At 44.6% G+C, this 26013-nt stretch overlaps 3 protein-coding genes and 1 long non-coding RNA gene across 7 annotated transcripts; 2 read left to right on the top strand and 2 right to left on the bottom strand.

Annotated features, from left to right (window-relative positions):
* The first annotated feature begins 2973 nt into the window (after positions 1-2973).
* On the top strand, positions 2974-5844 carry LOC120672268. The gene is made up of 2 exons (XM_039952586.1): positions 2974-3445; positions 5154-5844. Exons 1-2 carry the CDS (start codon positions 3087-3089, stop codon positions 5638-5640), a joined length of 846 nt encoding a protein of 281 aa, XP_039808520.1. The 5' UTR covers positions 2974-3086; the 3' UTR covers positions 5641-5844.
* Positions 5845-5991: 147 nt separating this feature from the next.
* On the top strand, positions 5992-11118 carry LOC120672267 (GDT1-like protein 1, chloroplastic). 3 transcript variants are annotated; one of them, XR_005674037.1, is made up of 12 exons: positions 5993-6213; positions 6298-6576; positions 6713-6766; positions 7307-7368; positions 8593-8661; positions 8736-8787; positions 8935-9009; positions 9460-9589; positions 9674-9744; positions 10200-10247; positions 10554-10698; positions 10804-11117. XR_005674037.1 is itself a non-coding variant. In XM_039952584.1 (12 exons), exons 1-11 carry the CDS (start codon positions 6067-6069, stop codon positions 10623-10625), a joined length of 1059 nt encoding a protein of 352 aa, XP_039808518.1. In that variant the 5' UTR covers positions 5993-6066; the 3' UTR covers positions 10626-10668; positions 10804-11118. The 3 variants fall into 3 exon arrangements, 2 of the variants coding, with proteins under 2 accessions (XP_039808519.1, XP_039808518.1); XM_039952584.1 differs by having other exon boundaries at positions 10554-10668; positions 10804-11118; XM_039952585.1 differs by lacking the exon at positions 8935-9009 and having other exon boundaries at positions 5992-6213; positions 10554-10668; positions 10804-11118.
* Positions 11119-11251: 133 nt separating this feature from the next.
* Positions 11252-13107, bottom strand: LOC120672266 (acyl-coenzyme A:6-aminopenicillanic-acid-acyltransferase 40 kDa form-like). 2 transcript variants are annotated; one of them, XM_039952582.1, is made up of 6 exons: positions 12716-13106; positions 12345-12623; positions 12110-12226; positions 11858-12028; positions 11615-11738; positions 11252-11514 (listed from the first exon to the last, which is right to left on the bottom strand). In XM_039952582.1, exons 1-6 carry the CDS (start codon positions 12986-12988, stop codon positions 11399-11401), a joined length of 1080 nt encoding a protein of 359 aa, XP_039808516.1. In that variant the 5' UTR covers positions 12989-13106; the 3' UTR covers positions 11252-11398. The 2 variants fall into 2 exon arrangements, with proteins under 2 accessions (XP_039808516.1, XP_039808517.1); XM_039952583.1 differs by having other exon boundaries at positions 11253-11514; positions 11615-11732; positions 12716-13107.
* A 7529-nt stretch (positions 13108-20636) lies between these two features.
* LOC120675973 lies at positions 20637-22802 on the bottom strand. Its single transcript, XR_005675558.1, has 2 exons — positions 22352-22802; positions 20637-21863 (listed from the first exon to the last, which is right to left on the bottom strand). It is a non-coding gene; the product is annotated as an uncharacterized LOC120675973 (long non-coding RNA).
* Positions 22803-26013: the final 3211 nt, after the last annotated feature.

The raw sequence follows: 26013 nt of genomic DNA, 5'->3' as shown, positions 1-26013 counted from the left end.
ATTTTAGAATTTAAGGATGTTGTGTGTTTTCAGTGATAGTCGATAACAAGACATTTGTGGTGATTTCGTAAATCTCAAAAATTAGATGCAACAGAAAATTTGGAGTGCTAACCGATTTGATACTTTAGGGGATCAAAGTAGCCGCTGGGATAAAGTTGAATTGGGTAATCCATAAATTGAGTAGGGCCCTGTTTAGTTCAAATGCAAAATTTTTTGTGTTGGAATCTTATTAATTTGAAGTACTAAATGAAGTCTATTTATAAAACTTTTTGCACAGATGAGTTGTAAACCGCGAGACGAATCTAATGATGCTAATTAATCCATGATTAATCAATAATTAGCGGATGACTAAAGTAGCATCACTGTTGCAAATCATGGATTACGTAGGCTCATTAGATTCGTCTCGCGATTTACAGCCCATCTATGCAAAAAATTTTGTAAATAGACTTTATTTAGTACTCCATACATATATCAAAATATTCGATGTGACGGTTTTTTATATTTATGGGGTGGGAACTAAACAGCGCCTGGAACATCTTCTGAGCACCTACATTCCAATTTCGAAACGACGCACTGCAACGATGTGGACAGCATGCATCAACCTTTTCCTTTTACAAAGGCCATGTTTGGTTTATAATAGTACGAGTAGCACAAAAATTTTGACCAATAATTAGGGTTACTAAATAAAGGCAATTTGCAAAACTAACTCCACAATCCTGCACTACTTCGCGAGACGAACCTAATGAGACCTTTGACCGCACGATTAGAGGATAGTTACTTTAGCATCACTGTAGCCAATCATCGAGTAATTACTGTCATTAGATTCATCGTGAAAAGTTACACCCATCCGTGAAAATGTTTTTCAAATAAACTTCGTTTAGTACTCCATGCATTGAAGATTCTTTTTTCGGGAATTGTGCGTGCTACCGTGCTATTGAAACCAAACAGGGCCAAAAAGCAGGTCGTCCCAACCCTTTTTTTTTTGCTTCCAAGCCAAATAAAAAGCTTATATCCTGGTACGATGCAACAGCAGCTAGCAATCTGTGCAGGAAAGACGAAAGATACGCAGTTGACTCACCCATGCCAACACCGACACACCAAACGGCTATAATAGTAAGAAGCAAAGTCATCCACCGCACCGCACCGACCTTGCTGGACGGAGCCATCATCAGTGCTCGTACGGCGTGTGAACGGCCAGTGGTCTCCCGTTTTTGCCGCGTCCTTCCGCGTATCATTTTGAAAAGTAGCTTACTGTTTACATCTGATGATCCGGTCATCAATTCTTCTCTTGCAAAGTAAGCACACTTCGAATTCTTTTTTTTTCTTGACTTAAAAAAATTCATGATCGATGATGACGTGACAGTAAAGTTTGAACGCTGAATAAGCTTAGCATCAGATAAACTCTAGTACAGTATCTAGTTAGCTTGACAAACCAAAGCAAACCACATCAAAACAGTCCGATCAGGCCGCCCGTTTTTAATGTAGAAAAGGGTTTGTCATCAGCTAACCTCTTGTTTCCAGTCGTTTTCCGATCGGTGATACTCCTAGACGACGTGTAGGTCTCCACGCCGGCCCTCGTGGCTTCGTGTGGATCGATCTTGCGGGTGCGGTCGCAAGCTCGACGACGATGGCCATTTCTCGACGAGACGTGCCAGGCCCAATGAGCTCACGCGGCCACGCCTTCTTGCTGCGCTTGCCAACTTTTAGGACCGGTCCCCAAACCTGTTGATAATAAGCGCCTGTTTAGTTCTCTTTACATGTAAATACAAAAAAATTTTGTGAAGGAATCTTGCCAATTTAAAACAAGCTCGACGACGATGGCCATTTCTCGACGAGACGTGCCAGGCCCAATGAGCTCACGCGGGCACGCCTTCTTGCTGCGCTTGCCAACTTTTAGGACCGGTCCCCAAACCTGTTGATAATAAGGTCCTGTTTAGTTCTCTTTACATGTAAACGTAAAAAAAATTTTGCGAAGGAATCTTACCAATTTGAAGTACTAAATGAAGTCTATTTATAAAACTTTTTGCACAGATGGGTTGTAAATCGCGAGACGAATCTAATGGTGCTAATTAATCCATGATTAAGCAATAATTAGTGGATGGTTACTGTAGCATCACTGTTGCAAATCATGGATTAAGTAGGTTCATTAGATTCGTCTCGTGATTTACAGCCCATTCATATAAAAAGTTTTGTAAATAGACTTCATTTAGTACTTCAAATTAGTAAGATTCCTTCGTAAAATTTTGTGTTTATAGCTTTTTTATGTTTACGCTGTGGGAAACAGGGCCTAACACTCGTTGTCGTCTCATGTTATGGTACTATCTCATGAGTCCGGTCTCTATAGCTTACCATACCTAAGAATATAATTAAGATGCGCGTCGTTGTATTGGAGATGATACATATTTTGTTTAGTACTCCCCCGGTCTAAAATTATTAATCGTTTTAGTTTTTATACAAAGTATATAGTTTTTATAATACATCTAGATATATATTATATCTAGGTGCATAGTAAAATTTATATATCTAGAAAAACCAAAATGACTAATAATTTAGGATGAAGAAAGTACTTCCTAAATTTTAAATGAAATTTATTTTAGATTTATAAAAGAATATGCCAACATCTAAAGCATCAAATTAATTTTATTAAACCTGCCGTAAAATATGTCTCGACAGTGTTTTTATTTGATACCGTTGATGGTAATACAGTTTTTCTATTAAGTTGATCAAAATTAGAAAAAGACTGTCTTTAGGTAGTTAAACACCTTAAAAATTGAACTGGACGGAGTAGTTCATTATCTTTGCGGTTGGGGCCTAATCTTTTTTATACTACCAACCTATCAGAGGGCCCACAAGCAGTGACACACTCCAGACGGATCAGATAGATACTCATGGCGTCAGTTTCTCGCAGAGGGGGAGAGACGGCGGCGCCGAGACAAAAGCTCCATTTAACGCCACGCTCCCGAGAATATCCATTACTGTGAAATACGACTCCACATTACAGTTCACACACTCCTCTGTCTTCTCTCTACCACCTCACCACCGGAGCCAAAACCTAAGCAAGCAAGCAGGCAGGGAGGGGAGACGGGATGGCTCAGCTCTTGCACCTGCCAGACCTCGCGGCGGCGCGGCCGCCTGCGAGGAGGAGGGGCGTGGCGGTGGCCGTGGCGGCAGCGGGGGGCCGCGTGAAGCGTGGGGAGGCGGGGAAGAGGCGGGTGATCAAGGTCGCCGACCCCGTGCGGGAGGGGAGGCTGCCGGTGCCGCCGCCGCCGCCGCCGCTCTTCGCCGCGCCAGCCACTCCGTCGGAGTCGCCGGCGGCGGCGAGGCGGCGGGAGGAGGACGAGGAAGAGAGGCAGCGGTACTACCTCAACATGGGGTACGCGATCCGGACGCTCAGGGAGGAGCTCCCCGATGTGCTGTACAAGGAGCCCAGCTTCGACATCTACAGGTTAGCCGCCTCTTGAATCGATGAAAGTTTGATGCTTTTTGGGCTAGTTGAGCTGCTTCAGGCGGATTCCAACTGAATTAGCGGTAAAAGTTCAGGCTCTTTCCGTGATGAATGCTTCAATTGATTATTAGGGAGACTTTTCAGTTCCTGCTAAAATTCGTCACCGCACCTACCTTCTGATTAGAACATGCTGCTACCTGAACTTTCGCTGCCCTCGTATGTAGCTTCTGATCTCCACTAGCTACCACTGGGCAGATTGGTATATATAGACTAGATTATATTCAGAATGTGTGTCATAAGCAGCAGTTTTATATTTGAGAGATCAAACCGGATATTGCAAAGGGCAGCAATATTCTGTTTCCTGACTGATTGAGAAGTCGATCCTGTCTCAGAATATTGCTTTTGGCTGGAATTGATAGTTTAGCTTAGCTGTAGTACCATTATTGTTGATGCAGTGGCTAGCCTTGAAGTTGGAATGGACTTGGGCCAGCATTGTTGGTGTCTCTTACTGGTTCGCATGTTAAAGTTGCCATCTAGCACCTGATGAGTCATATTCAGATTTGAAGCTCATATATTTTTTCCTATATAATGTTAATTAGGATATGGGCTGTCAATGCAAATGAATTGTGGTCCTGTTTAGAGAGTTGTGTTCTTTAGCTTCTGGGTAAAGGGAGTATTTTGGAGGACTATGTGATGAACCTATACTCCTATAGAATGAGTTAACCATCCCCAGGATGAACTGAAATGTGGAACGGCTGACAGGGGGTTATTATGTCTTAAGCTTGACAATATAGCCCAGTCCTATGTGTTAGATCTTTCTGTTGTCAGTTTAATTCTCAACTCAGGGCCTACTGATTATTAGATGCAACCTTAGATCACATCTGATTGTTTACATAGTTGGGCCGAAACCTGCTACCCTTTCTCATTTTTTAAAGGCAACAAGACTATTTAAACACATCCTCATTCAGTCGTGATTTTTATTTTTCTGCAGTGTTGTCTTCTTGATATTCATCACCAAACTGATCCTCTGTCAGTGTTTGATTGCTTGCGTACATTTTATTTCAGCTAACTTTATCAGTATCTCCATTTTCATGTTTAACCTTCTTACTTCCATGCAAACACAATGTTGAGTCTTCCTCCTTTAGTCCTTCTGCGAAAGAAATGAAGTCTGTCTGTCCTTACACCTGTTGTAATTGGTAGCTTGGAACGATTTGATTTGCATGCAACACCTTGTATACCTTGCTCCTTTGAGTATTTTCTGAACTGTATAATATTTACTATACTTATCCAGAAGAGCTGTAATTAAGATAACAGAAAAATACTGTATGTTGTTTCTATACTACCATCATAGTTCTAAAGGCGTCGCCTAGGCGTCCAGGCATACCCAGCTCACCTTGGATCGCCTTATTTCCTTTAAAACACTGACTACCATGTTAGCTTTGTATCAGTATGTACAACTTTTCATTCAGTATTCAGTCTTCACTGCATACTGTACCAGTTTGATGCTTGTCATTGGTTCTAGGTTGAATTGGATAGCCTTGGTCTGCAACTGTAGATAACTTGTGGCAACACTTGGGTATTCTGGTCATGTAGTGAGTAATCTGCAGTATGTGAAGGTCACATTTTCTTTAGAGCTTGTTAGCTGTTGTGTTGTTTGATTGTGTTGTTCATACTTTTTCCTAATTCTATTTGTTACTCTTTTTTTCAGAGATGACATTGTCTTCAAAGATCCTTTGAATACATTTAAGGGCCTGGAAAATTACAAAAGGATATTCTGGGCACTACGTTTTACTGGCCGGATCTTTTTCAAAGCACTGTGGGTTGATATAGTTAGTATATGGCAGCCTGCTGAGAACCTTATCATGATTCGCTGGATTGCCCATGGCATTCCTCGAGTCCCCTGGGACGGGCATGGCCGCTTCGATGGTGCTTCGGTGTATAAACTCGACAAGAATGGGAAGATCTATGAGCATAAGGTGCACAATGTTGCTATGAATCCACCAACAAAATTCAAGGTCCTACCGGTTCATGAGCTAATCAGATCACTTGGTTGTCCTTCTACTGCAAAACCAACTTATTTTCAGGCTTCATCTCAATATTTGTGCGCGGCACCATCTTATTTGAGATTAGCATGGATAAAATGCTACATCTCGTTGTGCCGAATGCTTTCGCTAGCAAATCTGGGAGAAGGATAGAGGAGTTTAACATGAAGCCTCCAAATTTTGTATTTTTGTTTTATGATAGTGCACGAAGTTACTGAGTAAATTGAGTCATAACAGCTGTAGTGATAGTTTATAGAATAAGAATTCCTCTTAGTTATGGTGTACGGACTGTAATGATGCACTTGTTAATAATTGTTACGTATCAGTCAGCAAACTAGTCTGACGTTATTTTAGTTTTTTCTTTGTCGTTTACCCTTTTAATGGGCCCAACTGGACAACAACATTGGGCCTGTCCTAAAAAGCTGGCCAGCCCAATTCGGTGGCACCCATCCGGGCCCGGTCGCGGAAGCGGACCCGTCCGTTCGAACTCTATCCACTCGCAACGGCCGAGAACAAGCGGCAGGTCACTCGATCGCTCCCGCTTCCGCTAGTCCGCAACAACCACCGCGGCGGCGCGCCATGTCCTCCGTCGCCGCCTCTTCCGCCTCCTGCTCCTGCTCCACCGTGTTCGCCTCATCCTCCTCCACTCCCATCCAAACAAGGGCTCCTCACCCGTCTCTCCGCACGCCGCCGCGCCGCGCCGGGCTACCGTTGCCCGGCCACTCGGTACAGCTCTCCCGCCCGCCTTCCTTTGCTTTGTTCCACCAAAGAGGGCTGTTGCCGAACACCTGGTGCGAATTGTATCTGCAGGTGTTGAGGTGCCTCCCGAGATGCGACTCGGGGAGGCCGCCGCCGGCGGCGGTTAGAGGAGGCACTGGGCTGTCGGTTCGGAAGGCGGCTGAGCCGGCGTGTCGGGGAGGGTTCAGGGTTCCGCCATTGGACGCATCGTGTGGGCTCGCGTTCGCCACGGTGGCGGGGGTGCTCATGCTCCAGGGGACGCAGCAGGCGATGGCCGCCACGCAGTTCGGGGGCCTGCAACCGGCGGACGTGCTGGGGGATCTTGGGGACATCAGTACAGGTTTTGCTTCAGTTAAGATAATGGCCTTTGCTCTTTTCTTTTTCTGCTACTGGCAGATTGATTGTGTTTTCTTATATTCCGTACATTTTCGTTTATAAGAATTTCTTGCTCATTGATCCTTGTATCCACATTTAATCTGCGTTTCAGGCTTTCCTATTGATCTTCTTTTCTGAGCTAGGGGACAGAACGTTCTTCATTGCGGTGAGTACTTCTCCATAAATACAATGAGATTATCCTGCAATAATCAGACCTGCTTGCGAACAGTTCATTGTTTAAACTTCCTTGTTGATAGAAAAAAAAAAGCATGCTTTTACAAAACGAATGAAACATAAATTTAACTTGGTGTCCTAGTACTGACCTCCAGTGTCCACCACTCCACCTTGAGCATTCAGAGTCCATCTGACTACACAAGTTTCTGAAGAATGCAGACGGTTGACCTTAATGTTGTTTTCTGCTGATTCATCCTGCGATGTTGAATCTCCAACTGTTCGCAACCTATGCGCAATCTTGAGCCACTGTATGTTGTCCTTGGAATCAGAGTAATATGCTGTCAGCATGCTAGAATGCCAGATATTAGCTTGAAAGAAACAAAAAATACTCAGCAATATTTTAGGCCCTCTAAATAGGTTTCCTTCTTGCTGGTCCCTCTGCTTCCTAATCTATACTGTACAAATAAATTTGTCGGTAATTATATACTAAAATGAGTCATTGATAAATGCTGCAGTTGCATGTGTTTGATAGGCACTTTTAGCAGCTAGAAGTTCTGGAGCAGTCATATTCCTTGGCACATTTGGAGCTCTTGCGTAAGTACTATGTATTTTCATGCTCCTTGTATACTACTAGGTCAATTGCGCGCTACACCGCACGCGTTTAAAAATGTAAAGCAAAATAATTGATATGTGTCCTCTATTAATCTTCTATTTTACTCTATACAAATTACCAGCAGCGGACCCCGCTTATCAGTTTTTTTTCTCCTTTTCCCCCACCGCCGCCCTCCCTCCCTCCCACTCTCTCTCTGCTCTCTCTCTCTCCCCCCCACCGAGCACTGCCTCCGCCTCATTTCCTCCGCCGCCTGCTCACCTCCCCGGCCGGTGCGCATCGTTTCCTCCGCCGCCTCCTCACCTCCCCGGCCGGCTCGCCCGCCCCGCGCGCGCCATCGAGCAGGCGCGGCCGGCGAGGTGCGGATCGAGGCGGCGAGCTCCGGCGCCGGCCGGATTCGGGTCCTCCGCCTCCTCCTCCCCTCCCCGGCTTGCCCGCCCCGCGTGTGCCGGCGAGCAGGCGCGGCCGGCAAGACGCGAATCGAAGCGGTGAGCTCCAGCACCGGTCGGATTCGGGCCCTCCGCCGCCTCCTCCCCGCCCCAGCTCGCCCGCCCCGCGCGCACCGGCGAGCAGGCGCGGCCGGCGAGGCGCGAATCGAGGTGGCAAGCTCCGGCTGCGGCCGGATCCGGGCGCGCCGAGCTCCGAGCCATGGAGGCGGCCGGATCCTCCCTCCCTCTCCTCTCCTCTCCTCCCCTTCCTCTTCGCCTTCCCTCTCCTTCGACGGCAGCTCCTCGCGGCTCCAAGCTGCGGTGCCCGGCCCTCCCCCCGCCCCCTCTCATGGCGGCAGCGGCGGTGGAGGCCATGCACGGCAGCCGGATCCACGCAAGGCATGGCGGATCTGCGACGGCCGGCCTTCCACCCCCTCGTCCTCCCTCCTCCGGTGGCGGAGGCCTGTGCGGCGGCGGGTACATGCTCCGAGCTCCATGCGTGCGTGCGGCTCGGAGGAGCAAGGCGCGGCAGGTCACCGCGGCACGGCGTTGCGAGGAAAGGAGCGAGCGGCAAATCCACGCCCCGCGTCGGGCTTCTCCAGGACACGTGTCGCCCAGGGAGCGTCCGACTGCTCCCGTCGCTCCCCCTCTAGGGCGTATAGTAATAAGAGTATGTTTCTTCTTCAATTTTGTCACAGGCTTTATTTGCTTCTAGTTACATGCTTAAGTTCCAGGAATATCTATCATTATATAAATGACTTTTTTCTTTGTGATTAACAGGGTAATGACCATTATATCTGTAGTTCTTGGTCGAGCATTCCACTATGTTGATGGAATCATTCCATTTGGGTAATTATCCTCATTGTACAAGAGTTTCTATTGGACACTATTATTTACTTTAACATCTTATTACATGCATGCAGGTTTGGTGGTACTGATTTCCCTGTTGATGACATTGCTGCTGCTTGTCTCTTGGTAAGGATCTTGCATATTTGTTACACACAAATAAATTGATATATGTGATCATCTTTTTTTTTAAAGGAGTGTGTGGTTATTACTCTTGCATTCTATTGTGAGGTTGACAGATGCTTATTATCCCTGACTAATTTTAACGAATTCTAGGTTTATTATGGGGTTACCACATTACTTGATGCAGCTTCAGGTGATGATGAAAAGATCAACGAGGAGCAAGAAGAGGTAGAACTTTAAAGCTGTGTCAAAAATATCATTTCAAGTTTTTAAGTTTAGAAAACATATTGAATTCCAAGTATTAATCAATAGCCTGGAACTAAGGAAAATTTATTTCGCACCTATATCTATTTATGATTTATCAAGTCTTTGCTGACTGAATATGGTGCTCTCCAAATATATACTTTTTATCCAATTTTTGCATGATAAAGTTGTATCCCAGACTCCCAATTTCCATCTTCTACTCCAAGTTTTATATACTTGAAATCCTACAGGTACAATATATATTGTCTTAAAGAAAATATGCAAAAAACTATATGCATGCAAGTTGGACTACGAGAAAATAATAGAAAATCTATACCTCATAGCAGATCGGTAACTTTTGTGATTACTTTGGATAAATTTATTGTGTTTGAATATAATTCGCTCTCCTCTATAACACTGTTTGGACAATTGTAGGCTGAGTTAGCAGTATCCAAATTTTCTGGAAATGGTGCGGGGGTCATGTCTGCTGCTGGTACTATAGCTAGCACATTTGTGTTGGTTTTTGTTGCAGAGTGGGGTGATAAATCATTTTTCTCTACAATTGGTATATCTCCTTACTCCACTTTATAAATAGTCAGATTTCTATATGCATAATCAACATTGACACTATTTTCCTATACCTTTGCAGCACTTGCCGCAGCTTCATCCCCTCTGGGTGTCATTGCAGGATCACTTGCTGGTCATGCCGTTGCAACATTGGTAAGATAGGTAGTGATTGTGATAGTTTATACTTGAGACAAGATTATTGGTGTCAAATCTTTCCACTACAAATAGCATTAGTTCGAAGGAACACTCACTAACTTGTTCATGATTAACGTATTGGGCAATGAGCATAATAATATTGCAGTGGAGTCAGACAATTGTTTACTACTTCCACGAATGATTGGTTTCTTGCAAGTGCCTTCTCTAATTGATCTATATTTGGAAATTTGCATGGATTTGACTTGACTCCATTAGAGTGTAACAGGCTTAGGAATTTAGGTTCCTTTATGGTTCACAAAAAAGAACTTCTATTTTATAAGATTAGAGAGTACAGTATGAGCAGCAAATGCATGATAGTGTACCAATCAGTTAGTGTGCTGTGCCTTTTGTGTTTCTGGTTGTGGTTTTCTTTTCCAGGAAAAAAACTGATATTAAAAAATTTCTTCCTACAGATTGCAGTTCTTGGTGGTTCTTTGCTGGGAACATTCTTGTCTGAAAAGGTAAATTGGTAAACTATCAATGCCGAAGCAACACAAATTTCCTATCTGGCCCTTGAAAATTTGAAATGTGATGAATTTCTGAGTTGGCTCTCGATTTGTTTGTTAGTTTCATTCGTCACAAGTGTTTTAGCAGTTAAATTTGTAACTGGAAGGGAATCTTTTTTCCATTGAACAGATTACATATTTTTAGTGTAGAAAAGAGCAGTTGGCTTACTGATAAAGGCTTTGATAAATTCCATGAGCCATTCATTTTCTAAAAAGTTTGTGTTCATAAATGTCACTGAAATGAAGCATTGCTCTATGCAGATTATAGCATACATCGGAGGGAGCCTATTTTTAGCCTTTGCTGCCATTACTATAGTTGAGATTGTGACTTGACAAGGAGTCCCAACTTCCATAATTGCTCAACAAATATCGAAAGGTGTGCAATGTCTGCAACCTACTGTGGCAGGTTCCTGCTACGTTGAGTCTCTTGTTTTCCTCAAAAGCATAGCAAAATCAGCTTAGTTGATTTAACGATAGTAATTGCTTTGTTATCTAACATGATCCTCCACAGGAACTTGCATTCCCGAGTGGAACATCCCCAGCTTGCATAGAATGTTTTGCTGTTGGTGACGAGAATTCGCCTCAGTCTTTCTTTCATCAGCATGATTTGTAGTCGAAGCACTACATGTTTACATGTCAGACATTTTGGAGCGGAAGATGAGATTGGGAGAAAATTTGTGAAATCCGTGAAGCTATTTCATTTCCTTAGATTATTTAGTATTTACACGTATATCAGAAAAGCATTGTAAAGGCAAAAGACAATATTAGACCACACTAATGTTCAATTCCAGAAACTTTGATGCACCTGGCTGAACTGTTTCGGGCTTTCTGTCGAGCACAATTTTGTTTCTTATTTTTTCTTCATTTTCCCACAGTACAAAGTGCAAGATGTATAGATGATCAATAATGTATCGCCAGTGGCTGAAAATACTAAGCTGATGTATGTATGCATGTATTGTGTGTTCAGGAAAAGAAATTATGCTCATTGATTCAATGAATGACACCTGCAGTGTCCAAAATCTGTGTATCTTTCAGTTACAGATACAAATAGGAATTGGGGGTGCTGCTCAAGTTCTCGCACAAGAATTGGGCTAATCTCCTTAGTTTCATAACATAGGAAGAACAAGAGCCATTTCTCCGTTCTTCGGATTGCCTTTGTATATGGTCACGGTCTCCTTGTCGAGGTCAACCAAGACGGTGCAAAGAGTGTGCAATGTTGGGCCTGAAAGGTAATTACCGTGAGAAAGCGAGCTCAGCTCATGTTGCAAATTTACAGTACTACTCGGAACACATGGAAAATGGTTGGACTGTTTGGGAATCACCTGTCATGTAGATTGGGTACTTGTCATCAGCTGTATCTCCCAGCAGTGAAAGTGCCGTTTCCTTGGAGTCCACTGAACACTGCGCTGCTCTCTTCTCCCTGCTGATGGAGTTCTCGTCCTGCACCTTCTCGACGAAATGGCAATTCAGCACTCGTCAGTTCGTCAGTCAGCGAGGATCGAATCAATCTGATGGTTACAGCAGTTAAGCGATCATCTCGATCAGAGACGGCGAGCATCTCCTACCTGCTTCACTTGGAGATGCCGGTACATGTTCGCGTGGAAGAATGGTGTGGCGCCGGCCTCGTGGACGGCGAACCGGTTCCCGGAGGCGGTCTCGACGTTGACGATCCTCCGGCCTCTGACATCCATCAGGTTGTAGCTGTGGCCGACTGAAACGCCCGGTGAGCAGATCCTCTGGTCCAAGGAGAACATGTCCATCAATGGCTTTGCTGACAAAGAGCAGTGAAATGGCGGCGTTCACTTGCAGTTACATACGCGCATTGCGTCGTCGAGGTTCTTCGCCTCTAGCAGGTCCCGTGACACGAAGTTCCGGGCAATGGCGCCGGCGACGATCTCGTCGTTCACCGGAGGAACCGAGTCGAGCGTGAAGGCCTGATCGATCGAGAAATCGTTGTTCAAAGCTCCTTAATCAGTTTGGCTGCTATCTGACAGTGGAAATGGAAATTCCATTCGGAATGCATGGCATGCTGCGGTAGTGATGCCCACTTACCACGCCGTTGCTGTTGAACCCGAAGGCGCAGCTCGGGAGCTCGCCGGCGTAGGTGTAAGCGGTGAAGGACGACAGGCCGTCCGGCAGCGTGGCCCGCACCAGGTACGTGTGGCCGAGCAGCGCGACGTTCCCGTCCTCGTTGTGCGCGGCGATCGCCGTGGAGTCGCTGACGATGAGGACGTCGGAGCAGTCGCCGTCGGGCTCCTCCTCCCGGCCGTGACCGTCGCCCTGCTTGGGGATGAACGGCAGGATCTCCTTCCTGAAGTTGAGCAGGATGACCTGCGAAGGAAGAAACGGTCAATAATGCGAGGCAGCGACGAGGTCGAACGGCAAGGGCAAGGGCAAGGGCAAGGGCAAGGGCGTCATTTTACGTGGAGGAGCGGGACCCCGCTGCCGTCGGCGGTGCCCACCAGCTCGTCCCAGTACCGCGGGTACCTCTCCCTGTTGGCGGCCTGGAGGGCGGCGAGGAGCGGCGGCGCCTTCGCCGTGGACGCGAACGGCAGCAGCTGGTCCCGGAGCACGAGGTCCTGCCGCATCCTGCTCCTGATGACATTGGCGAACCGCCGGCCCACGGCGAGGCCCAGCGCGTACCCGTCGGCGCAGCGGCCGGCGTCGAAGACATCGAGCTCGCCGTCGGCGCCCATGTGGCACGCCTAGTGAGTAGTGACGCGACGCAGTAGAGTTGCCACGAGCAATCACCTTGTCGCAGTGCGCCGCCTTATCTCCTCCGAGCGGCTAGTGAGTGGGTGCAAACCACACGTCAAAAATTGTACTAGGTGCTAATTGGCGCGGTTTTTTCTTTTTTATATTTAAAAAAAATTAAAATTTCAAAAATATATGTCGGTTTTGGAAAATTTCAAAAATATACCCCGGTCGCCCTATGGGGGCGACAGGGCTCAAATGTAATTTTTTTTCTTCAAATTTGCAACGAAGTCCCTAGAGAAAAAAAAGAGGGGGCGACAGGGTCCTGTGTTTCAACCTGCCCAATATTGAATTTCATAAAATTCCTCCAGCGTCCGAAGATTTATTGTGATATATTTGCAGAAGCATTTGGAAATCGAGTTCGAATTATCATGAAATTTACGGAAGGTGTCGGATGTCAATTTTGGTGGGCGATGCGGCCTCTAAAGGATGACACTAGAGAAATTACTTTTCATGTGATTTCGAACTATAAACTTTTTTGTCAGCGCGGATGTCTGGTAGATGCAGATTTCACAAACCTATAATGATTAGAAACTAAAAACGAGATCTCGAAGCAATTCGGACGATTTCGATTATCATTTATTTGTACTTATTAGTTACTTCTACCAATAGAGCTTAGAAGTTCGAAGTAATAATTTCTTGGTTGATTTTATCCTTAACCATTTCTTTTTTTTGACACGAGGAACTCAACATGAATCCACTAATTGCTGCTGCTTCCGTTATTGCTTAAACCCTGGCCACCATTCGCCGCCATTCCCTTTGTCATTTGAGACTAAAAATTCAGAAAAAAAGAGAGGGGTGACGAGAAGTAATAATGTGAACCACCAAATTTTACATCATAATACAACGATAATGAAACACACATCACACATGCAGTGGCATGTCAGAACCCGTTGCAAACTACGGTAAACAGATTCCGGACTAACCTAACATGCCTTAGGTAATTTAAAAAAAAACAGAATAAACACAATGATGCAGCATGTCACTAGCACTAGGGTAGTCCTAGTAGCCGTACCCCCACGTAGCAAACTGCGTTGAGCCTTCTCCGCAGTATCCACCCATTGCAGGTGGTGCAGGCGGTGGTGCCGGAGGCGCATTGCCCTTCTTCTTGTGACAAGGGCAGTTGCAGTAAGGAATAGTGCATGGTTCATCCTGTGAACCGGCTGCATTGCTGGTATCATCAACTTCGTCGTCTTTGTTAGCCTCGCTCACTTCCTCATAATGGTTCACCTTACATTCCAGATCAAAGATCTTTATCTGGAGGTACTCGATGAACTACTGAACAGAATCAATTGGTGCAGGATCTACCCACCTAGTAAAACCACAGTTTTCTGGAGCATCGAAAGACTGCAAAACAAATTCCAGGTAAGGTGTCTCATTGAAGATAAAGAAATGAAACAACCAAGTATTACCCATGCGTGTGGACATTTAAAGAAACGCCGACCGCCATCCATCCCGTCGGTGCACATCTGGACTAAGCAGTCCTCACCATATCTGCATTTTGGCCACGGTTCTCTACGATTATCGTATTGTCGAAGAGGAGTTTCATTGGTAAATTCACTCTTGTGCTGTGGCGGAAACTCAAACACTGGTTCCGGAAAGGAATCAGGTCCAAGAGGCCCCTCCCATATTATGGGGTCTCCCTTTCTTCCCTCTTTTCCTTTCCCAAAACCATAGTAATTCTTCCCGCTAGACCCACCTCCAGACATTGGGTATACAATAAGCTTTGGTGTTTTAGTGGTGCTGGGAGTTCACAAACTGGTGAGTATTTATAGGCGCACAAAGGTCTGATAACCGGAGTGTGGAGTGTAAATGAACATGAAAAGCCTATATTATTCGCACGCTCCACAGCGCTCACTCGTACCACTTTAAACACGGACACGACCTCTCGTTGCTCTTGATTTGTACCCTCGCACGCTCAACACCGCTCACTCCTCCCACTTTAAACAACGACACGACGTCTCACTGCTCATGACTTCAGCACTTGCACGCTCTACAGCGCTCACTCGTGATTATTGCACTGCCCCGACATATCCCATCGCCCGGAACACTGCAGGGCACCGGCCTAATCGTCATAATTTCACTACTCGATGCATCTCTGTGCATGCAGACTCACAGCACTTCATTACTGCCGCTCGGTCGATCGCGCCTAGATGCCGCCTTCCCCACTACACGCCACAGACCTTCGCTGTAGAATGACAGGTCCGTCGTCCTCGCCAGAGAGAATGCTTTGAAGGTGAGCTGGTGTGGTTGCCGTGTTGTCACATCTTTTTGAAATGTTGGAAGAGCACTGCTATTAGGTTGTCGTCTTTTGTCACGTATGTCTAGGCAAACAATGCGACATTTGGGAAACCTGTGATCGCCGTGCTGAGCTTTTTAGCAGTAGACCCTGATGTATTTCTTAGTTCTTAATTCTTATTGTTATATTAATGTGTGTTTTTTAGTATTCTAGTGACATGAAAAGCTCCGAAAATATTAAGGAAAAGTTCAAAGATTTCATAGACTCCCGGCTACAACTGCAAATTAATGGTAAAGGCTACAACACACAGAGTTAAGCTCTTAACTTAAAACATAAACAACTAATTGCAGTGGCATGTGCACGCGACAAGATAATTTCTTGTTGCATCTAAACCTATTATGCCTTATGGAATGTAAAATGCCGGGATTACAAGGTACTACTCTACTGAGTGCACCTAAGATATTTGCCCTTCCTAATTGCTTCGGGCCCGGCTTCCTTCGCACGGCGTGCCCTCTCTCGCTTTCTCTCCCTGTCAGCTTCACGTTCGGCCGCCGCCTTACGATCCACCTCCTCCATCCTCTTGCGGATCTCTTCTTGCTCTTTGTTGCGCTTCTCCTCTTGCTGCTCCTCGTGCTTCATTCGGCGCCAACGTTTTGCAGCCCATCTTGCTTTTTGTTCCACAATGTCCTTTGCCTGCTGCGACTGCACGGTGTCGAACCACTGCATAAAATCACAAAGAGGCGGAGGAGACTTTGTCCAACAAAAGTTAGAATCATAATTCAATGTTAGGTCATATAGAAAAATAGCGTATGTTATCCTGCTACCTTGGCCCGGTCTTTGCCATATCGCTTAGGTGGATCATATTCGTAGTTCTCACACATAAAGAACATCATGCTGTAGTCATCTCCTAAAACCTCAGATTGCATGAACTTGCATAACGAACCGCAGAAGCACATTGGCACATTAATTCCTTTGGGTACGGTGGCTTTACACTTGTTCCACGGAATGTAGGTTGATCCTGACGAAGACATTGGCGCTATAGTGTGGTGCGCCAAATAACAAACCATAATTTAAGCAATGCACATATCGTATACCAAATCGATGCGTGAAAATATAGGTACTGTTATAATTCTATTGTCTTATACTGCAATATCAATAAGGTACTATCATAATTCTATTCTGATGTATAATTATTTTATTTGAAAAAGTCTGTAATAGTACTCAAATTGTAATACTAAACCAGTGTTCTAAAGCACCAAATCTAATTCAGCTAATCTGCTAATTAAATTAAATTGTTATACAATATCAACGAATTTATACGAAAGTTACCGGTAGATCACAAGTGCGGAATTCGGCAGAGCTTCGCCGCTTCCCTTCTTCTCACCCCTCTCTTTTTTCTGGATTTTTTTGGATTTTTTGAGGTCAAATGAGAGGAGGGAATGAGGGGGGCCTTATATAGGGAGGCTGACCCGGTCGCCCGTGGGGGGGGGGGGGGGGCGACAGCCCCCCCCTGTCGCCCGCAGGAGGGGCGACCGGCCCCCCTGGCGGGCCCACTGGCCTGTCGCCCCTGGGGTGGGCGACAGGGGCCTGTCGCCCGTTGGGGGGGCGACAGGCCCCCCTCTTTTTTTTTCTCCAGGGACTTCGTTGCAAATTTGAAGAAAAAAAATTACATTTGAGCCCTATCGCCCCCCATAGGGCGACCGGGGTATATTTTTGAAATTTTCCAAAACCGACATATATTTTTGAAATTTTAATTTTTTTTAAATATAAAAAAGAAAAAACCGCCTAATTGGCTGGGCTGAGTTTGAAAACGGGCCGGGCTATCCTACCAACATACACAGCCGGCCCAGGCGTATGAACTTAGCGTATATATACGGTACCCCTCAAAAAGAATATCTATACAGTAATGTCCTGCCTGTCAATGTCATTGACTTTCTCCGACCTAGCGATCAACAGTTACTCTTCAAATTTTATCCCCACAAAAACTATTCATTTAGATTATAATAAATTCTATCTAATTAAAACAATATCGAATACTAAGAAATAATTGCATAGAGAAAGGTATGGAGCCAATCACTTAAGTAGATATTACTTTTTCTAGTTTCAATGCATTTGCATTTATTGAGAATCTAGAAAACTAAATAAATGGTGCAGTATTCAATCATAATTGCCATACTTAATTAGGGGTAATATGGTCATTTTCCAATATTAGTAATATGTCTGAAATTTTCTATGAGATGAGATGAGTTGGTCATATGCGGCTCTGCAGCAATTAGGTGCAGCATGTACTATATAGTACTCCCTCCGTATGGTAAAGGAAGACATTTTGAACATCGACACGGTCTCAAAAACAACTTTAACCACTATCTTTTTGCTATAAAAAATATAAAATATAGTCAATATATACTTTTATGAAACTACATTTCAAGATGAATCTACTTACATAACTTTTATATTTTTAAACTCAATCTAAAAGAATTTATTTATAGTCAAAGTCTAAAATGTTTGACTTAAGACAAACTCAAAACGACTTACTTTACAATATGGAGGGAGTATATGTGGTGGAAAGGGGTGGTAATAAAAGGGCTCTAAGTTTTAGTCTAGATAATCTAATGATCGGGACCCTAAAAGATCAGGCTCTTTTTTCTTATATACAGTTTTGAGCTAAAAATATATAAAGATCAAGTTGGATTATAAAGAGAGCACTAGGCTATGAACTAAGAAGGGTTGAAAGTGCACCTAAAAATCACCCATTTGTACCTCTACCTGTGTTCCTTCCCTCTTCTCCCTTTCTAAAGCTCCATTGGTTCCTCTCTAGAATTCCGACATTCACTCCTCTCTCTTTGTAAAGCTCCATCGCGAGCGGATGTTGCAGCCGTTGAGGTCTGGTGTACACTTCTTTCCCATGTAACACGCTCTAAAAACTCATATCCTCTATCTCTATGTACCCCATATTGCTGTACGATCAGACCTCCAGAGCCCCTTCTAATGAAAATCAGCTGGGAACACCGAACACCCCCTCCCCCTCTCAGAAAAAAAGAGAAAATTAGCAGAGTGTAGTTATAGTCATAGAGGGCCACGACCCCCTTTATGCAAATTTCCGTTAGTTAAATAGTAATTTTGACACTATTTATTACTTTAGCAGCTCGTAACCTCCCCCTCCCCCTTCAAAAAAAACATGCACACATACACACTAGCGGAGCATAGTTATATACAGTCATAGAGGCCACGATGCCCCTTGGCATGCAAAATTTTCATTAGTTAAACAGTTTATTTGACACTATTTATTATTTTAACAGCTCAATTAACAAAGGCTGCCCGGACCTGCTCCCCCCTTATTCTTTGGTCAAGCTCCGCAACTGCACTTACATACCAACCTGGAAACATGCATGTAAGCCCCTAAACTCTAACATTTGTTTCAAAGGAGTGAACCCCTAAGGCCAGTCTTAGTGCACAGTTTCGTGGCATAGTCACCTAGACTGGAAACTAGGTAATTATACCAGATGGGTTTCATGGTGATGAAACTCTCCTCACATCTTATGAAACTCCATCATTCCCTCTTCTTACCATGTCAGAAAGAAAAATTGCTGATATTTAATGCTATGAAACCCTTCATGAAACTTCCATTGAGACTGGCCTAAATTATTGAAGAGCAAAACTCTACAAAATACAAGTAGGATTTTTAGCTATAACTATATTAAAGTTTAAACGTATAATCGTTCACTTATCTCTACAACATATATATTCTAATTATATAACAACAAAGATTGACATTAATCGAATCCTAGGTAGAATTATTTAGAAAAACAATTTACCAAGTACATTATATTCCATGTTTGAGCCTGACCTTTGAATGGTTATTTTCCCCATCAAAGCAAGCAATAAGATAAGGTGGGGTGATGGAAACCTTCGAGTCCAATCAATAATACATTATTTAAATTGGAACAAGAATATCTTCCTTGATATTATTTGTCGGCTATATTATGAGGATTTTTTCATTTCAACAAAAAAGAAGAAAAACAGGCACTTTCCATGTCCACCCCCAGCAGGTCAACAGCCGCAGCCACACCCACCATTGCAGATCTCGCCAAGAGCAAATACAAATGCCACTCTCTCTCTCTCTCTCTCTCTCTCTCGTCGGTAAACAAAGATGAGTTGCACTTGACAGACCCAAAGACCAAAGTACAAAGCCCTAATAAAGTAGTTACTCCAGCACTGGTTCATTGGGAAAGGGAGCCCATGTACCTTGGAATTTGGAGACGCCCACATCTGAAGCCAATTTTTTAGTGCATCCAATGGGGTTTAAAGGTGTTTTAAGATGGTAACGATAAGGAGTTCAAGGTTGCAGACACGAGGTGGGAATGGGTGCAGGCCTCCACATGCACAGCTCTCAGCTCTGTGAGTTCCAACCCCGACCCCCTGCCAAGCCTTGCTGTCTGCTACTGCCTTTGGCAACTTTAGGGTTAGGGTTTCACACCCTGACAAATACCACCATTCTCTTAATTTCTCTTCCATGGGAAGAAGGGAGGCGTTCAGAAATGAGCGAGAAGAATGGCAAGTAGCAGGGAATCGAGTCACTGCACGCAGAAGAATGGATGGGAAGAATTGCAAGTTGACGGGAACTGAGTGGCTGCCATGGCTCTCAGGTGCCAGAGTCCATCAGGCACCTGCAAAGTGCCAATGGCACCAAATAAGGTGCCAGGGCCCTTCTGCGGCATATATGTAACTGGACTGTATTACACTGCAGGCTCTTCAGAGTTCTCCTTTTTATGGAGCATTGATAAAAGTTGCTTGTGAACTCTCTTCTTAATTATTAATATATATGCGGAAGCTGTCTAGGTCATTATTCATAAAAAAAATGTTGCTTGTGGAGATGTCATCTCTCTGTTTCAAACTGCAAGCAAGCGTACCAAACTACTCGGAGACTCGAACAGTGTGTATTAACATTCTTGAAGTAGCTGTTTGTTATTTTGGTATGAGATGGATAAATGGGCACTACCTGATTACAATTGACGATACCATAAAAATTTATATCCCAAGTGTTTTGGAACCTATTGGCACAATAAACATCATTAAACGTCTCCACTGTCACAATTTATTCAGACAGCGGGATTATCTGTCCTCAGTGATAGCCATGATGTTTGCACCCATGCGTGCATATCTAATTACAGCAAAGTTAACATCAAAAGATCTGTTTGATGCAAATGTGGAGTAAGATAACAAAATTTTATCTTCACTGTTTATATTTTTAGTTATGAAGTCCGAATTATATTTCTGGGGCTCGATTTCAATGTTATAAAACAAAATGGCGCCAATTACACATCCAGAACAAAAACATCACAACAAGATCATAATATAAATTGCCTCTAATTTAACAACAAATTGAGGATGGCTTCCATAAATTCCCAAGAAGCATGCCAGCAAGGTTGCACATTGTTGACTGCTGGTCAGTCAATCACAGACCACAGCAATGTCTTTTGATGGACAGAGGCTTTAGTGAAATGCACTGCACTCTTTATTGATCTCCTATGTTTTTGACGGTAAGTTCTCCAGTGAAATGCCTTTGTAGCATCCCATGGATCCTAATCCTAGCATGTGTGTGTATAGTTGCTACTGAAACATATACAACAATTAGGCCCTCAATGTAAGAGGATGCTGCAATAATCTGACTAGAGTCCAAATATCATAATCCAACTCTTTGAAATTATGACTACAATAGTAAGTAATCATAAAACATGTATTGTTTTCAAAAAATTTATTGAAAAACCATAAATGATGAACATCACAAAAGATATACGACTTCTGAAAAGAAATATAAACACATATGATACCAGTACAAATATAACCCTGTGTGACTGGACATTATTGTTACTTTGTGATGATTTAAGTAGTAGGCGCTTCTTGGAGATTTACAAAAATATATATTTGTTCTGAAGCAATTAAATCAATCATTGCAGTGAAAGACTCACAAAAGAAAAAAACCAGCATACCACGCCTCAACACTCTCGTAGTATATTCAAATTGACTATCATTCTAATTTCCCTTCATATATTGGGTGAAAAAAAGTCACTTGCTAAAGAAGGCCCTACATGCACGCTCACTAACTTTCAGAGACCAAAGGTTGTGGCGAACATGTGTGGGAAATAAAACATGCTGATGATGCAAAACACAAGTGGATCTAGCACAAAATCATGAACACTAATACCGGGATAAATCACAAATCTCAAAGGACAGACAAGTGCCTAAGCAGTCTCACATGACCTTGGGAAATCTTTCTTATGGGGGACACCAGAAAAGAAACTTGGAAAACTTGATGATCCAGTCCAAGTGGTGGCCATGCTCCAAAAGCAAGGCCGGAGCACCAGCTGCTATGCTAGCATACGTCGAATCAATAGTTGCATGCAAAGTTCCAAAGCAAACAGGGAGATCGATCGAAAGACATCTCGCTGTTGGACGAACCGAAAGATGTGGATTCCACAGATTCCCACACCCAGAAAAGCATCGTGTTCAGTCCTAGTCCACAACAGTGCACACCACCTTCCATGGATCGATCACTGGATGGAAGCAAGAACCTGCAGCTGAAGAGATGCATCATGTTGCATGGGTCCTGTTCTGTGAGATCTACACACTTAAAGCAGAAGTTTTTTTTTTTGGGTTCAGAAACTGGTATCTCCTCTTTTTGGAAGAGATCAAGATTCAGCGAGGAGATCAAGGATTTAGCTAGTACCCAAAAGAGCAAGATTAAGGAAAGTACAAAACCTTTGGATCTCCATTAACTATGTGTGTGGCTAATAACAACACCAGAGAAGAACAGTAAGCACATGATTAAAATAGACCCGTATTTTGGCATCTCAGCTGCTGTATATAACTATATATCATGCATCGGATGCCAAATAAGCAGGTCAAGCAAACACAGATCAGATCAACAAAAACAGGAAAAATACAGATCATCAACTGAAACCTTGAGACGGATCGAAGCTGCATATATATGTGTCTAAAGTAAGCAAGCAGGAGGAGGGAGCACCCTTCAGTCCAAGCAAAGATGGTGCGAGATCGAAGGTTTTACCTCCCGCTTCATTCACTCATGTGCTAAGCTCTTTCCATGGCGGGTGCTTGGCATGTGGGTGAATGAGTCGGCAGCTAATTCGACCCTAGCACCTCCCCTGAGTGGACTGAAGGACGCTCTCTTCCGTCCGGCCATCAACACTGCCATGACGGCAAACAAACTAACAACAAATTAAAAGAGAGAGGAAGAACACAGGGCACGAACAGCCGCCCTAGGAACTTGATCAGAGCCTCTCATGGCGGCCGTTCTCTGCGGATCTCGCGGGGAAGGCAATGGATTCTGATGGGTGCAAGGAGAAAAGGTGGACGACTAGACGGCAAGGCATACAAGGAGATGGACAAGGCCATTAAATAGGTCCAAGTTGTGACATCACAAGGACACAAGCGTTATAAGATGTGTATATATGCAGATAAACAATGCTCGTGATGTACTAGTTAGCACACCACAGAATGAGAAGTGGCAAAGGGCCGAAGCCTTTGTTGTATCATTTTCCTAGCGCTCCTTTCTTTGCTCGTAAGCAAGAGGCACACAGGGCCAGCCAGCCAGCCAAAGGGGCCCAAAAGGCCAAACCCTAACAGGATACGGCTCAAAATAATGCAGTGTGTCTGTGTGTGGTGGTGGACTGGTGGTAGGCCGCCCTCCTCTTTTTGGTGGTCAGGTACTCAGGTCAAGTCTCAAGTGGTTAGTCGTTGCCGTTCTTTTTTTCTGATTGCAAGGTGAAGCAACACTAATTTCACCTAGAAATCTAGGGCTAAATTGGAGTATTATTATTGGCACGGTTAGATTGTTCAGTAATATTCATAGTAAGTGGTCTAGCTAGCTACTTCCTTCGTCCATAAAAGAATGTAATTCCCGCTTTTCGATAAGTTAAACAGTAACTGTGGCTAAAGTTAGATACAAAATAAATACCATTAGATTAGTTGTAGAATATATTTATATAATAAATATTTGGAGACATAATCGCTAATATATTTATATAATCAAATTTGAACTAGTTTGACCAAAATGGATTCCATAATTATATTTTTTTTATGGACGGAGGAAGTATATTAGATCACGTGTGGCTGCTGATGGAAAAATGACAAGGATGTTGGAATTTGGTCCATATATGACTCATACAGGAGAATTCCAAAACCACATGTGGCTGGTTGGTATAGTCTACATTGCTAGTACAATTAAGTGGACACCAACTTAAATATTGAGCACTTTCCATGCATTAAACGGAGAAGCTAAGAGATGGAGTGTGTAAGGCTTTGCTAAGACACACCAACGCACGCGCGCGTATCCGCGTATATTCGCGTGACTTGCGACGTGCAGTCGTGTGGCTGTAATTCAGCACATATTTTGTCACTTGTGTCTATCACATTTGAACCGTTGTACGCTGAATAGGCGCTAATCAATGCCTGGTTAATGCCTTAATACACAGTAAATTGTCATGATCATCCTGAATGAGTTTTAGTGTCTTTTATGGGCGTCATCAAAGAGATAACGGCTTCTTGAGGGCCGTTGTGCACTGATTAGACGCTAATCAATGCCCGGTTAATGCCTTAATACCTAGTAAATTATCATGGTCATCCTGAATGAGTTTTAATATCTTTTATGGGCGTCATCAAAGAGATAACGGCTCTTTGAGGGCAGTCGCGCCTGTATAAGTGGACTGGAAACATTCAGGTCGATAACTCTTGATTTTCCCTGCCATTTTCCACCTCTTGCCGTGCTGTGTCATTGAGCTGTTGGATCTCGCCGGCCCTTCCCTTGGCGTGCACTGAGGAGAAGGGTGAGCGGTATCTCCGAACTCTTGCCGTCGTGAAGCCTACACGAGGGACGGCAATAAGGTTTCTGGGCAGCGCAACTGCGCGACCGCTCAAGGCCGAGTGACTATGTTTCTACGCTGCTACAATCTGTACTGCATCGTCTCTTCACGAGGATGGAGCGCTGATTGGTAAGAGTAATCAAATTTAACATGAGTATGTTTCAGCTCGTTTTACTCTATCAGCTTTTAATTCTGTTTAAGATAACAGTAGCGTTGTTACTTCTATTTTGCCTTAAATTGAAATCTGATCTCTTTAAACGCATATTTCCAACAAAGGAACCTGTCCATATACCGGTGGGAAAGGTCACATGGTACTATTGGATTTGTTTCATTTCAAGTCCTCTATATATCTGATTAACTGATATAGTACATGTTTTGTTTTGTTTGTTAAAATAAAACTTGCTTTCTGATGTTCTAGGGTTGAAAAGGTGGCGTCCCTTATCCCTTTGAAGTTTGATCTACATTTGTCATCCTACGATCATAGGCTTGCAGAATGGATCTATTTTTAAGGCCCTGTTTGGCAGGGCCCGGGCCCTGTTTGGCAGGGCTCCATGAGCAGCTCTGGCCGGAGCCCTGCCAAACGGCCGTTTTTGCTGCGGCTACAGTTGAGAAGCCAGCGCTGGAGCTATTCGCGACTTCCACATGGGAGGCAGAGCCACATTTTCGTGGCTCCAAGCGGCTCCACCCCCCTCCGCCCCAGATTACCCCTCCTCGCATCACGACGGTGCGCCGCACCACCGCGAGGAGGCTCGCTTCACGCAGCCCAATGGCGAGGAGGCGGTCGACGGCAGGGGGCCCTGAGGTGGCCGGCGGCGGAGCGAGCTTGCGGTGACGGGGAGGCCCGAGGCAGCCGGCGGCGGAAGGATCTCGCGGCGGCGGGGGTCCTTGAGGTGGCCGGCGGCGGCTCGAGCTCGCGGCGGCTGGGTGGCCCAAGGCGGCCGGCGACGGGGGGTGGGGGGCTCATGCTTGCCGCGGCGAAGCGAGCCCGCGGCGGCGGCGGCGGGGGCCCGAGGCGGACGGCGGAGAAAAGGAGGAGAGGAAGCGCCGGAGGGGAGGACCGGAGGAGAAGGACGGGTCTGAATGGATAAGGAGGAGAGGAAAAAAAGAAAACGGGAGAGAAAAGAAAAAGAGAGGGAAAATAAGAAGAAAAATTAAAAAGAAAATATAAGGAAGGGTAATTTAGACATTTTACCACCTCAATCTACTAGGTGAAGCCGTTTTGCCAGACGTTTTTCAAAACAGCTCTAACTTCATCAGAGAAGCCGCTCCACCAGAGGAGCCAGAGTCGGAGCTGTTTTTGGAGGAGCCGGAGCCCTGCTAAATAGGCCCTAAATCCGCTCGTCTCAGTACGTAGGTCCTGTTTGGCAGGGCTCCAAAAAAGACTCTAAAACCGGCTCCAGCTGAAGTCCTACCAAACGGTTTATTTTGAAGCAGCTTCAGGGAAGGAGCCCCCCCGGCTTTCATTGGAAAGGTGGAGCCATGAAACGTGGCTTCAAGCGGCTCCGTGAGTAGACACCAATACTAAAAGCTGTTTTGTCAAATGTTTTTCAAAACAGCTCCAGTTTCTCCAGAAAAGTCGCTCTACTAGAGAAGCCAAAACTTGAGCTGTTTTTTAAAGATCCGGAGCCTTGTCAAACAGGCCGCGAGGAGGAAACTGTATAGACAGGACTACACAATAACCATCGGCCATTAGCAAGAAACAGTCGAGGTAGTGATCAGACATGAGAGTGGCCGGATAGGAGAGATGCATGGACAAATGAGTGCTCCAACCAGGCAGAGCACCCGAGCAAGCACGCTTTCGGGGCACAGTGGCACCCACTGCACGTCCAATCCAACAGAGACTGTCTAG

This window comes from Panicum virgatum, chromosome 5N, assembly GCF_016808335.1.
Source record: "Panicum virgatum strain AP13 chromosome 5N, P.virgatum_v5, whole genome shotgun sequence".
Taxonomy (NCBI): domain Eukaryota; kingdom Viridiplantae; phylum Streptophyta; class Magnoliopsida; order Poales; family Poaceae; genus Panicum; species Panicum virgatum.
Note: the sequence above shows the minus strand (reverse complement) of the source record. Positions and strands in the feature narration are given on the sequence as shown.